The sequence below is a fragment of the Nerophis lumbriciformis genome, linkage group LG07 (assembly GCF_033978685.3).
Source record: "Nerophis lumbriciformis linkage group LG07, RoL_Nlum_v2.1, whole genome shotgun sequence".
NCBI lineage: Eukaryota > Metazoa > Chordata > Actinopteri > Syngnathiformes > Syngnathidae > Nerophis > Nerophis lumbriciformis.
Window position 1 is genome coordinate 18,210,001 of NC_084554.2, and position 15,000 is coordinate 18,225,000.

General features: G+C 39.9%; 1 protein-coding gene across 2 annotated transcripts in view; it reads left to right on the top strand.

Annotated features, from left to right (window-relative positions):
• LOC133609788 (cyclic AMP-responsive element-binding protein 1-like) overlaps nt 1-15,000 on the top strand; it is a 95,902-nt gene that overhangs the window by 19,568 nt on the left and 61,334 nt on the right. The window contains exons 1-2 of one of the 2 annotated variants that reach the window (XM_072913469.1): nt 8,377-8,533; nt 11,589-11,742. In XM_072913469.1, coding sequence (XP_072769570.1) covers nt 8,516-8,533; nt 11,589-11,742 — 172 coding nt within the window. In that variant the 5' untranslated portion in view covers nt 8,377-8,515. Of the gene's footprint in view, nt 1-8,376; nt 8,534-11,588; nt 11,743-15,000 lie in introns of those variants that run through there. The other variant, XM_061965738.2, reaches the window with a different exon arrangement.

Below are 15,000 nucleotides of genomic sequence, written 5' to 3' on the forward strand. Positions count from 1 at the left end.
TATGTTTGACTGCCATCTACTGGTCACACTTATCATTACACCATGTACCAAATAAAATTGCTTCAAGGTCGGTAAGGAAAACCAAAATTATTCCATACATTAGGCGCACCGGGTTATAAGGCGCACTGTCGAGTTTTGAGAAAAAAAAAGTATTTTAAGTGCGCCTTATAGTCCGGAAAATACGGTATTTATGTTTTTTACAAGAATAAGAGGAAATGTTTCCACACTTTAGATTTTTTACATGCGATGTTGTTGCGAATGGCGACAATGACTTGTGCCCGTCCAGAAAACACAAATGATGACGTCACGACTATTGTCGACGAATGAATTTGTCTGCGACAAATTTTTATTGTCGACAATGCCGACGAACCAATTTACCTATAATTTCAATAGTTATATGAGATGTCAATTACGTTGTTTCTCATCTTTTCCTGAAGTCTTTTGGAATACGACATGATATTTTACTTTTACGGTTTTATTTACTGTAAGTGCTGTTCTTGATTTAACATGTCTGTTACTAATCAAGCCTGTGCTTTCCAAGAAATGTGGTGTACCACCACAAATACTGCGTGATTTAACAAGCGGATCTATTACGTCTTCACTTAAATAGCATGCAGGTTTGGACGTAAAAAGTCAGCGAAAACCCACATTTTTAAACATTCATTTTCACTTTAAAATATCACTTACGCGTTTTTTTTTCTGAAACATCAATAAAAATACGATCCAAACAAAATTTGTCGGAAAAGGGTGGAGTGCCATCTCCGGGTTGGGGAGGAGATCTTGCCCCAAGTGGAGGAGTTCAAGTACCTCGGAGTCTTGTTCACGAGTGAGGGAAGAGTGGATCGTGAGATCGACAGGCGGATCGGTGCGGTGTCTTCAGTAATGCGGATGCTGTATCGATCCGTTGTGGTGAAGAAGGAGCTGAGCCGGAAGGCAAAGCTCTCAATTTACCGGTCGATCTACGTTCCCATCCTCACCTATGGTCATGAGCTTTGGGTTATGACCGAAAGGACAAGATCACGGGTACAAGCGGCCGAAATGAGTTTCCTCCGCCGGGTGGCGGGGCTCTCCCTTAGAGATAGGGTGAGAAGCTCTGTCATTCGGGGGGAGCTCAAAGTAAAGCCGCTGCTCCTCCACATCGAGAGGAGCCAGATGAGGTGGTTCGGGCATCTAGTCAGGATGCCACCCGAGCGCCTCCCTAGGGAGTTGTTTAGGGCACGTCCGACCGGTAGGAGGCCACGGGGAAGACCCAGGACACTTTGGGAAGACTATGTCTCCCAGCTGGCCTGGGAACGCCTCGGGATCCCCCGGGAGGAGCTGGACGAAGTGGCTGGGGAGAGGGAAGTCTGGGCTTCCCTGCTTAGGCTGCTGCCCCCGCGACCCGACCTCGGATAAGTGGAAGAAGATGGATGGATGGATGGATGGCTTGTCTCAGCCGCAGGTACCGTATTTTGCGGACTACAAAGCGCACTTAAAATCCTTCTTTCCCCCTCAAACCTCAACAGTGCGCCTAATGTACGGGAATATTTCTGGTTTTGCTTACCGACCTCGAAGCTATTTTATTTGGTACATGGTGTAATGATAAGTGTGACCAGTAGATGGCAGTCAAACATAAGAGATACGTGTAGACTGCAATATGATGGCAGTCACACACAAGAGATACGTGGAGACTGCAATATGACTCAAGTAAACACCAACATTTTTTATGTTCCATTGAAAATACAGAAAATTACACACGGCGCTCAAAAATCTATCAAAATGTTTTAGTACGACTTTGGTAAGCTATGAAGCCGCACCGCTTGATGGATTGTACTGTGCTTATACATACAAGTATTATTATGGTGTGCGTATTATGTAAGACATACCTGGTGTTTTGTTTCGCAATATTATGCAAAAGCAACTTTTCTTGCCTTCTGGTACCTGCTGATCTGTATTTGGCCCTAAAAAATTGCGCACATCCGCCTTTGTAGTCCGTGGTGACACCGTAGTCGATAAGCTTCTTCTTTTTCTCCATCTTCTTGTTATGGGACATTTATCCTCCTCTGTTGCCATTTCTAATATAAAGTAGTGTAAAGTTCTTACTTATATCTGTCAGTAAACTCGCCATGAAAGCGCTAAAACATACCGGTGTAGTGAGTTTACATTATTCACCCAAGGAACTTTAGTTATTAGAGCGTTCCGGTCGGACGGTATTTCACGGGACACATTTCCGGCGTTGTTATTGAACTAGTGAGCCACGGATGAGGAGATGCTGCTTCGTTGTTGATTGAAGTAAAGTCTGAATGTCATTAAAACAGTTAGCTCCATCTTTTGACACTTCTTCCACTCCCGTCCTTGCACGCTACACGGCTACAACAAAGATGACGGAGAAAAGACTCGCCGAAAGTGAGTTATGTAAATAAGATCGCCCACAAAATGGACAACAGTTTGACCAAAGAACCACCATTACATTTGATCGCTTGCCCGTACGTGCGTGCCGCTATGTGTATGTCACGTTCGTAACTTTGGGGACTTTGGGGAAATATATGTGCTGTATGAACTTTGGGGAGGTGAACGGTACTTTGGGCTGTGGGATTGAGTGTGTTGTGCAGGTGTTTGAGTTGTATTGGCGGGTTATATGGACGGGAGGGGGGGAGGTGTTTGTTATGCGGGATTAATTTGTGGCACATTAAATATAAGCCTGGTTGTGTTGTGGCTAATAGAGTATATATATGTCTTGTGTTTATTTACTGTTTTAGTCATTCCCAGCTGAATATCAGGTCCCACCCGCCTCTCACAGCATCTTCCCTATCTGAATCGCTCCCACTGCCCTCTAGTCCTTCACTCTCACTTTCCTCATCCACGAATCTTTCATCCTCGCTCAAATTAATGGGGAAATCGTCGCTTCCTCGGTCCGAAGAGCTCTCGCTGCTGGTGGCCATGATTGTAAACAATGTGCAGATGTGAGGAGCTCCACAACCTGTGACGTCACGCGCATATCGTCTGCTACTTCCGGTACAGGCAAGGCTTTTTTATCAGCGACCAAAAGTTGCGAACTTAATCGTCGATGTTCTCTACTACATCCTTTCAGCAAAAATATGGCAATATCGCGAAATGATCAAGTATGACACATAGAATGGACCTGCTATCCCCGTTTGAATAAGAAAATCGCATTTCAGTAGGCCTTTAATGCGCCCTATAATCCGGTGCGCCTTATATATGAAAAAAGATCGAAAATATACCATTTATCAGCAGTGCGCCTTATAATCCGGTGCGTCCGAAAGTTGGGAAAATACGGTACTCGCTGTTCCTCTTGCCTCAATGCTGCACTGAGTTGTAGCACGGAGAGACAATCAGGAGCACCGAAACAAGCTACCTAGTTAGCATCATCTAGCTAGCTTACTGGTTGTCGTCGCCAATCGCTGTCCGAGCCACAACATTGACGGCTATCTTTTTTGCTGCTAATTATATTTGGATGACAAACACGGTTAGTTCCGAACCAGTTGTAGGGCTGTGCAGACTTTTTGGTTCCAAGGGCCGAAGTGAAAATTTGCCAATGGTCCGCGGGCCAAACAGCGACTTTTACCATGCGACAGCAACATGAGTGAGGAACTTATATAAGCCTTATACCGGCAATAATTAATATAAGGCTGTAGAGATTGTTACACAGTCATGTGCCTAATTCAGTTAGTCTGCATCTTTTATGTACATTTTTAACCCCAAAATATTCAAAAAGGTAAATTCCTGCAGATTTTGGCCATTTCCAGGTGTTGGTCTGGAACCAGTTCCTCCGAGATATTTCATCCGGTTGCTTTCAAAATGTACCCAGACAGATTAGACATATAGAGGATGCTAAATTTTGTAGTGTTTTATGTTTTTATAATAGGACGTGGGCGATGCGTGGTGACCAAGATTATCCTTCTCAATAGAGCGTCAAAAAGTCACAACTTTACCGTAGAGCAGGGGTCTCAATTCCAAACTCAACTAGTTAGCTTGAAAAAAAAAAAAAAAAAAAAAAAAAAATTATATTGATTATACGTTTAAAAAATATCCTAGCAGCTTAGTCACCAGAAATTTACCGTAAATTTTATGATGGTTTTTATACCGAATTACTGTATATTGAAAAATTGGATCATACAAACCCCGTTTCCATATGAGTTGGGAAATTGTGTTAGATGTAAATATAAACGGAATACAATGATTTGCAAATCCTTTTCAACCCATATTCAATTGAATGCACTACAAAGACAACATATTTGATGTTCAAACTCATAAACTTAATTTTTTTTTGCAAATAATAATTAACTTTAGAATTTCATGGCTGCAACACGTGCCAAAGTAGTTGGGATAGGGCATGTTCACCACTGTGTTACATCACCTTTTCTTTTAACAACACTCATTAAACGATTGGGAACTGAGGAAACTAATTGTTGAAGCTTTGAAAGTGGAATTCTTTCCCATTCTTGTTTTATGTAGCGCTTCAGTCGTCCAACAGTCCGGGGTCTCCGCTGTCGTATTTTACGCTTCATAATGCGCCACATATTTTCGATGGGAGACAGGTCTGGACTGCAGGCGGGCCAGGAAAGTACCCACACTCTTTTTTTTACAAAGCCACGCTGTTGTAACACGTGTTGAATGTGGCTTGGCATTGTCTTGCTGAAATAAGCAGGGGCGTCCATGAAAAAGACAGCGCTTAGATGGCAGCATATGTTGTTCCAAAACCTGTATGTACCTTTCAGCATTAATGGTGCCTTCACAGATGTGTAAGTTACCCATGTCTTGGGCACTAATACACCCCCATACCATCACACATGCTGGCTTTTCAACTTTGCGTCGATAACAGTCTGGATGGTTCGCTTCCCCTTTGGTCCGGATGACACGATGTCGAATATTTCCAAAAACAATTTGAAATGTGGACTCGTCAGACCACAGAACACTTTTCCACTTTGCATGAGTCCATCTTAGATGATCTCGGGCTCAGAGAAGCTGGCGGCATTTCTGGATGTTGTTGATAAATGGCTTTCGCTTTGCATAGTAGAGCTTTAACTTGGACTTACAGATGTAGCGACCAACTGTATTTAGTGACAGTGGGTTTCTGAAGTGTTCCTGAGCCCATGTGGTGATATCCTTTAGAGATTGATGTGGGTTTTTGATACAGTGCCGTCCGAGGGATCGGAGGTCACGGCCATTCAATATTGGTTTCCGGCCATGCGCTTACGTGGAGTGATTTCTCCAGATTCTCTGAACCTTTTGATGATATTATGGACCGTAGATGTTGAAATCCCTAAATTTCTTGCAATTGCACTTTGAGAAACGTTGTTTTTAAACTGTTTGACTATTTGCTCACGCAGTTGTGGACAAAGGGGTGTACCTCGCCCCATCCTTTCTTGTGAAAGACTGAGCATTTTTTGGGAAGCTGTTTTTATACCCAATCATGGCACCCACCTGTTCCCAATTAGTCTGCACACCTGTGGGATGTTCCAAATAAGTGTTTGATGAGCATTCCTCAACTTTATCAGTATTTATTGCCACCTTTCACAACTTCTTTGTCACGTGTTGCTGGCATCAAATTCTAAAGTTAATGATTATTTGCAAAAAAAAAAATGTTTATCAGTTTGAACATCAAATATGTTGTCTTTGTAGCATATTCAACTGAATATGGGTTGAAAATGATTTGCAAATCATTGTATTCCGTTTATATTTACATCTAACACAATTTCCCAACTCATATGGAAACGGGGTTTGTAGTTGTTTTTACGTTGAAATTCTGGTGACTGAGCTGACACTTTATCGAAAAATTACTGTACATTAAAAAAACGTTTCCATTGTTATTTTACCACAAAATTCTCGTGACAAAGCTGCTAATTATTAGTTTTTTTACTGTAAATTGGTACCACTGATGATTTTACAGTAAATATCTGGCAACTGAGCTGCCATGTTTTTACAGTAAAATCTACTGACATGCCAACAATGATTGTGCAGCTTGAAATATGTTGCTATGAATGTGTATTAAACTTGCTAGCCACCCTTTGGTGGGCCAAACTTAATGACACGTTGGGCCAAATATGGCCCGCGGGCCCCACTTTGGGCATTCCTGTTCGAGAGTATTTATTAGTAGCCAGCAAAAATATATATTTTAGACGTGACAGAGGTCACGACACCGGAAGTTTATTAACTGAGGGAAACATTTTCTGAATTCTTCGCATGCATATTACAAAACCCAAAACCAGTGACACGTTGTGTAAATCGTAAATAAAAACAGAATACAATGATTTGCAAACCCTTTTCAACCTATATTCAATTGAATAGACTGCAAAGACAAGATACTTAACGTTCGAACTGGAAAACTTTGTTGTTTTTTGCAAATATTCGCTCCTTTGGAATTTGATGCCTGCAACATGTTTCAAAAAAGCTGGCACAAGTGGCAAAAAAGACTGACAAAGATGAGGAATGCTCATCAAACACTTAATTTGGAACATACCACAGGTGAACAGGCTAATTGGGAACAGGTGGGTGCCATGATTGGGTATTAAAGCAGCTTCCATGAAATGCTCAGTCATTCACAAACAAGGATGGGGAGAGGGTCACCACTCTGTGAACAAATGCGTGAGCAAATTGTCGAACAGTTTAAGAACAACATTTCTCAACGAGCTATTGCAAGGAATTTAGAGATTTCACCATCTACGGTCCGTAATATCATCAAAAGGTTCTGAGAATCTGGAGAAATCACTGCCCGTAAACAATGATATTACAGACCTTCGATCCCTCAGGCTGTATTACATCAAAAAGCGGAATCAGTGTGTAAAGGATATCACCACATGGGCTCAGGAACACTTCAAAAAACCACTGTCAGTAACTGAAGTTGGTCGCTACATCTGTAAGTGCAAGTTAAAACTCTACTATGCAAAGCCAAAGCCATTTATCAACAACACCCAGAAACGGCGCTGGCTTTGCTGGGCCTGAGCTCATCTAAGATGGACTGATGCAAAGTGGAAAAGTGTTCTGTGGTCTGACGAGTCCACATTTCAAATTGTTTTTGGAAACTGTGGACATTGTGTCCTCAGGAACAAAGAGGAAAAGAACCATCCGCATTGTTACAGGCGCAAAGTTCAAAAGCCAGCATCTGTGATGGTATAGGGGTGTATTAGTGCCCAAGGCATGGGTAACTTACACATCTGTGAAGGCACCATTAATGCTGAAAGGTACATACAGGTTTTGGAGCAACATATGTTGTCATCCAAGCAACGTTATCATGGACGCCCCTGCTTATTTCAGCAAGACAATGCCAAGCCACGTGTTACAACAGCGTGGCTTCATAGTAAAAGAGTGCGGGTACTAGACTGGCCTGCCTGTAGTCCAGACCTGTCTCCCATTGAAAATGTGTGGCACAATATGAAGCCACAACATACCACAACAACCCCAGACTGTTGAACAACTTAAGATGTATATCAAGCAAGAATGGGAAATAATTCCACCTGAAAAGCTTCAAAAATTGGTCACCTCAGTTCCCAAACGTTTACTGAGTATTGTTTAAAGGAAAGGCCATGTAACACAGTGGTAAAAATGCCCCTGTGCCAACTTTTTTGCAATGTGTTGCTGTCATTAAATTCTAAGTTAATGATTATTTGCACACAAAAAAACAAGTTTAATAAATAAATATCTTGTCTATATTGAATATAAGTTGAAAAGGATTTGCAAATCATTGTATTCTGTTTTTATTTACGAATTACACAACGTGCCAACTTCACTGGTTTGGGATTTTGTATATAATTTTACATTACATTTTCAATAATAACATTGTTAGTAAATAATCTACCGAAAACAAAAATGTCTGTGGTACATTACATGGAACATGTAAGTGTCAAAAAGCATTCAAAAGAGGTTGGCTGATGAGAATAAATCTAGAGGTAAAATACAGTGTAGAAATGCACTCAATTGCAGGAAATAAAGTCTTGATTTTTCAAAACTTTCTTTTGGGGGTTTGCGAGGTAGCACTTTGTGCTGATAGAAATTGTCCTCTTCTTTTCTCAAAGGATGCTCACATCCCTGGAAAAAAAATAAATGAGTCGCTTAAAAACAGAGTTGTGTGCTTCGTTGGATTATGTTTGAATAATGGTTAAGTTTGTTGGATATGATAGATGTGACAAAAAATTAAGGAAACAATCAGGAATCAGGCAGTCTATAACAATCGTAATGTTATATATCACAGCGGTGTGCAGAACTGTATGTACAAATGGAACAAACATCAAACATTGGTTCTGTACCGTACAAAATTTTCACTGTACTTACAACAATTACAGCCTCCCTTTGTATAGGGTTGTCTTTGTAAGGGCTCATGTACTGCACATGTGCAGGAAAAGTGTATTTAGCTCTTAAGTGTGCTGATTTTGACAGTGTCACGCTCACCCAAAAGGATTAAGTTTTTTTTGCAACTGCAACTGACAACCACACTTCTTCTGTTCACTACTTTCCTTCGCTGCGGGTTGCTACCAGTTAGGTTAGTCCCTCCGTTTATGCTTCGTAGCCAAGATGAGAAATGGAGACGAGTGAAAATGTAAGTGTCCAGCCCTTCACACTCACCATTTTGGCTGTTTTGCTGCATTTTGACATACATACAGTACCTCAACTCCCCCCAAAATGGATTAACTCGCTGGAATAAAAAAGACAATATAACATACATCCATAAATGTGGACGCCTGTGAAAAAGTGCAATATATTTATCTGTACAGTAATCTATTTATTTATTTATATATATTTATTTATTTTATATATATATATTTATATATTATTTATATATATTTATTTATTTATTTATATATGCACCTTATTGCTTTTTTATCCTGCACTACCATGAGCTTATGTAACGAAATTTCGTTCTTATCTGTACTGTAAAGTTCAAATTTGAATGACAATAAAAAGGAAGTCTAAGTCTACATACTTATGCACTCAAAAGGCTAGGTGTGTGTACTGAAGTGAAAAAGTGCAATATATTTATCTGTACAGTAATCTATTTATATATATATATATATATATATATATATATTTATTTATTTTATACATATATTTATATATTATTTATATATATTTATTTATTTTATACATATATTTATATATTATTTATATTTATTTATTTATTTATTTATTTATTTATTTATTTATTTATTTATTTATATATGTACCTTATTGCTTTTTTTTATCCTGCACTAACATGAGCTTATGTAACGAAATTTCGTTCTTATCTGTGCTGTAAAGTTCAAATTTGAATGACAATAAAAAGGAAGTCTAAGTCTACATACTTAAGCACTCAAAAGGCTAGGTGTGTGTACTGAAGTGGCTAAGAATAGCTTAGAACAGTGTGATATTGTCTGGTGTGCCGTGGGAAATCATGCAACTTCACCTAATTGGTCCAAAAAATATATTTTTTGCAAATCAATCATTATAATCTGCAAATAATGTGCCGTTGTCTAGTGCCTGTGCTGTGTAAAAATTGACAGGGTAACCACTTAATACTCCCTGTCAGTAGGTGGGTGGCAACAGGTAGTTAATTGCTTTGTAAAAGTCGGAATGTGCAGACCACAGCGGGAGGGAGCGTGCAGGTAAAAAGGTATGTAATGCTTAAACCAAAAATGAACAAAAGGGAAAGGAAAAGGCAATGGCTATCCAAAACAAAAGTTAAACTGAACTGGCTACAAAGTAAACAGAAACTACAATGCTGGACGACAGCAAAAACTTACGGCGTCCACAAAGTACATCCGTACATGACTTGACAATCAACAATGTCCGGACAAAGAAGGATAGCAACAACATAAATAGCCTTGCTTGCTAACACAAAGCAGGTGCGCGGAATAGCGCTCAAAGGAAACAACAAAAAAACACTAACAAAACAGGAAGGGCCACCAAAATAACAGCGCAAGACAAGAACTAAAGCACTACACACGGGAAAACACCAACAAACTCAAAATAAGCTACGACGACATGGTGGAGTTTAATTTTTTAACGTTTTCTGCTGGTGGTGTGCGTCCGGATTTTTTTAATGAAAAAAATGTGCCTGGCCTCAAAAAAGGTTGAAAAACACTGGCTTAGAATGGTCGACTATCTGACCATTCAATTCGGAGGAGTCTGATTGGACTATCAACTTCAGTCGAATTGTCGGACATGTAACCCTAGAGTTGAGTGTTGGAGATGGGGGACTCGTCAAAAATTGTGACATGGATTTTAATCCACATTTTACAACATATCATTGTGGTCTATATATATTGGATATGCTTTGGCTTAAATTTTGTGTGAATTTTGCTTCACAGTTGCTTTTTTAACCTACTTTCTGAGTACCGCATTTTTCGGAGTATAAGTCGCACCGGAGTATAAGTCGCACCTGCCGAAAATGCATAATGAAGAAGGAAAAAAACATATATAAGTCGCACTGGAGCCCGGCCAAACTATGAAAAAAACTGCGACTTATAGTCCGAAAAATACGGTATGTCTGCAAAACGTTTGATTTTGGAGGCATTCCCAGATTGCAAATGAAACCACGCCTTACCAAAAGTATCATAATTTATTAGGGATGTCCGATAATGGCTTTTTGCCGATATCCGATATTCCGATATTGTCCAACTCTTTAATTACCGATATCAACCGATACCGATATCAACCGATATATACAGTCGTGGAATTAACACATTATTATGCCTAATTTGGACAACCAGGTATGGTGAAGATAAGGTACTTTTTTTTTTTAAGTTTATAAAATAAAATAAGATAAATAAATTAAAAACATTTTCTTGAATAAAAAAGAAAGTAAAACAATATAAAAACAGTTACATAGAAACTAGTAATTAATGAAAATTTGTAAAATTAACTGTTAAAGGTTAGTACTATTAGTGGACCAGCAGCACGCACAATCATGTGTGCTTACGGACTGTATCCCTTGCAGACTGTATTGATATATATTGATATATAATGTAGGAACCAGAATATTAATAACAGAAACAACCCTTTTGTGTGAATGAGTGTAAATGGGGGAGGAAGGTTTTTTGGGTTGGTGCACTAATTGTAAGTGTATCTTGTGTTTTTTATGTTGATTTAATAAAAAAAAATAAAAAAAATAAAATAAAAATGATACCGATAATAAAAAAAACGATACCGATAATTTCCGATATTACATTTTAACGCATTTATCGGCCGATAATATCGGCAGGCAGATATTATCGGACATCTCTATAATTTATCTTTTAAAAATCAACACTGTTTCAATAAATATCACCAATATTGTTTTTCCAGACATGGTAGAAAATAAACTTCTATAGATTCACCTGGTCACAACATTATTAGGTACACTGGCCCACGCTCAGATCAATACAGAGCTGCATAACAAAGCTCCCTTTAGCAGGGTTCATGTCTTATGTTGGTGGTACTGTGCCTATGCCAAGATCATATGAAAATAACACTATCCTACCTTCTATGTTTCTTCAAACCAAGTCGTAAGTACTGTATCAGGTTCCTCCGAATCAAATCATCGGAAGACACTCATGGATTGTACATGTGGCTTGAATTTGCTTTACACTGCTGTACTTTTCCTATTGACTTATTTATTTCTTTTACTTTTATTTCAGCCTCCTCAGTCTCACAATTTAAACGCTGAGGGGACACAGACGCTGACAGCCATGACGACGATCAACCCGCAGACACTTGCACCTGAATCCAACGCCTATAATTACTTTGCAAATGTGTGGCCCTCCCAGAATGGCTTTTTCCCTACAATGCAAGGTAATTTCTTAATACTTTTAATTGTTGACACGTGTCCTGGGTTTGGGAAGTCTGAAGGGAAATACTTTTGCAACACCCTCACCTTGAAAAAAATATGATGTACAAAACACTGCATGACACAAGAAAGTACACAAAACATTCTATATAAACGATTAAAACAGTTTTTCTGTAAAAAAAAATTGTGACTATTGTTTCTTATCCCTATCCCCGTCAATAAAACCCCCTTTTCTGTCGCAAACTAACTTTTGTTTCTGTTCCTCTATCTCGTCAACCCAACTGGTAGAGACAGATCAATCGATCAATCAAAGGCTATTTATATAGCCCTTAATCACAAGTGTCTCAAAGGGCTGCAGAAGTCATAGATGGCCACAACACAGAGTAGAGGTTCTGTCTGAGGTTTATCCTGTCACTAACTGCTTATTCATTTGGGGTTCAGTTGGTTCTCTTAAAGTTCCAGTCGAGTGGAAAAACAAGTTGACTTTATATGCTCATTTGTGTTTCATTGTACCCATTAAACCAGTGGTTCTTAACCTTGTTGGAGGTACCGAACCCAACCAGTTTCATATGCACATTCACCGAATCCTTCTTTAGTGAAAAATAAAATAGTTTTTTTTTTCAAATTCAAGAAAAAGTTATGTTTTTTTTACTGGTGCACAAAATGAACTGTGCATGAACATCACCTTGTTCAAAGAACAAAACCAACACAGTGCATGAACTCACAACAAATTACACACCTTACACCATGAATCGATTAACATGGACCCCGACTTAAACAAGTTGAAAAACTTATTCGGGTGTTAGGGGTTCGGTCGAACCCAGGTTAAGAACCACTGCATTAAACCATATCCAATTGTATTTACAATCTGCAAAGTATGGGAAAACACAGTTTAAACATCACAAAAAGCCACAAACTCAGTTAGCTATTTTGAACATTCCGATCTTGAGTACCTTCGGCTACTTTCGGAGATTGACGTCACTGTAGTAACGTTTCTGCACTCTGACCATGTTATCAGATCAGTCATACTGTAGATATGCAAAAACTGGAAAGAGATGTGGCGTTTATCATTCACAATCCTTATGTAAGTCAAGAAATTGTTCAAAATTGTAAATATATAGCTAACAATTGAGTAACCAGATCAAGGGTCCTCTGTTGCACTCATTATGCTCTCTCTAAAACATCCAGAAAGTGCCAACAATACTCTGTTTACATGTCATGACCTGAAAATTAACCAAATATGAGTGATATTGTTATTATAAGCACCACGCAGACGGACTATTTTATCAACACATTGATAGCAGTGAGCTAATGCGAGCTTACGCTGCTATTGTTGACTATTCTACTTTTGTCTCAAACTTGCCAAAAGTAAATTCTAGATTATAATTCATGAATCTCTCACCTGGTCGGAGACAAATGTGGCCATTGTTTGAGAGGCTTGGTCGACTTTGACATCACCAAGGTGGTGAAAAAGACACAAAAAGACTCTTCCCGCAGGAACTTTTTTTTAACCCTTTGTGAGGATTGCGATTGATTTTTCATCCAAACAGAATTATGTGAGCGCCCCGTCGGTTGGCATCCCAGCGACAGTGGAAATATTACAGTAAGTGTTTGTTTAATTTTGGTTTGTTATGGTTAGAGTGTAAGTTTACAACCGAGCAAAGCTGCGGATGCTAGTATCACAATAAAGCTTTCTATAACTTACTGCTCATCCTTTTTGTGTTCGGGTTCAAAGATATAAGGTCCAGGATCATATTTTTTCCCCAAAGTAGTCATTGTTGGCTCTCAGAAAGTCTGCATGATTAGCATTGTTGTTGATGGGGAAGGGATCTTTGGTTCCTCCCGTGACGTCACACGATCACCTGACTGGCTTCCTCATTATCTCTCAAAATGGCTCAGGAATTGTCATAAATCCGATATATATGATCCATCCATCCATCCATTTTCTACCGCTTATTCCCTTTGGGTCGCGGGGGGCGCTGGAGCCTATCTCAGCTACAATCGGGCGGTAGGCGGGGTACACCCTGGACAAGTCGCCACCTCATCGCAGGGCCAACACAGATAGACAGACAACAGTCACACTCACATTCACACACTAGGGCCAATTTTAGTGTTGCCAATCAACCTATCCCCAGGTGCATGTCTTTGGAGGTGGGAGGAAGCCGGAGTACCCGGAGGGATCCCACGCAGTCACAGGGAGAACATGCAAACTCCACACAGAAAGATCCCGAGCCTGGGATTGAACCCAAGACTACTCAGGACCTTTGTATTGATAATAGCACCAATATAGAGGCAACTTGTTTTTCCACTCGACTGGTAATTTAATGTATGAGGACTGGGGTACTAGAACCTTTACATAACTTCTGAATTGGCACAATATAAATACAATTAACTTACCATATCCTCCGAAGCTCCAGTAAGTGAAGGCGAGAGCGTGAGATGGACATGCGAATAGGTGCAGCGTCTCCAGTAATGCGGTTGCTTCACCGGACTCTCAATCTACGTTCCTACCCTCAGCTACGGTCACAAGCTTTGAGTAATGACTGAAAAAGTAGGATCACGAACACAAGTGGCCGAAATTAGTTTCCTTTGTAAGGTGACTGGACTTACCTTAAGAGACAAGATGAGGATCATGGTCATCCAGGAAGAACTCGAGAGTAAAACGTCTGCTTCTTCACATCGAGAGAATCCAGTTGCTTTGAAGTCTTTGAAGTGTCTCAGGCATTAGTCTGAACGCTTCCTGGCTACCTCCCTGAAGAGGTGATCTGGGTATATTGAGCCAGAAGGTGGCTAGGACACGCTGGAGGGATTATGTCTTGTCACAGCTGGCCTAGAAACTCTTCAGTGTTCCTCCGGTGGAACTGGAAGAGTTGACTGTAAACCAGGACGCAGAAAGTCAGAGGTTACCGAATGAGACTCTTGCCCTGGGACAGATTGACGGATGACTGGAGAACCAGCATCCTCTGCAGTGGACATTTGTTTATGGTCTATTTCTTCTATCGGTTACAAATTTGAGAAAAAAATTACATCGCAATTACATGCAAAACACACATTTCCACTCCAGAGGATACTGGTTCTCAGGGGGATATGAAAAATACAACATTATGATAAAACTGACTGGTTGACCCAAGGGGCCCTAAGCAGAACTCTCTGCCGGGTTGCGGACGAGATCCTGCCCCAAGTGGATGAGTTCAAGTACCTTGGGTCTTGTTCACGAGTGAGGAAAGAGCGGACCGTGAGATCAACAGGCGAATCATTGCGGC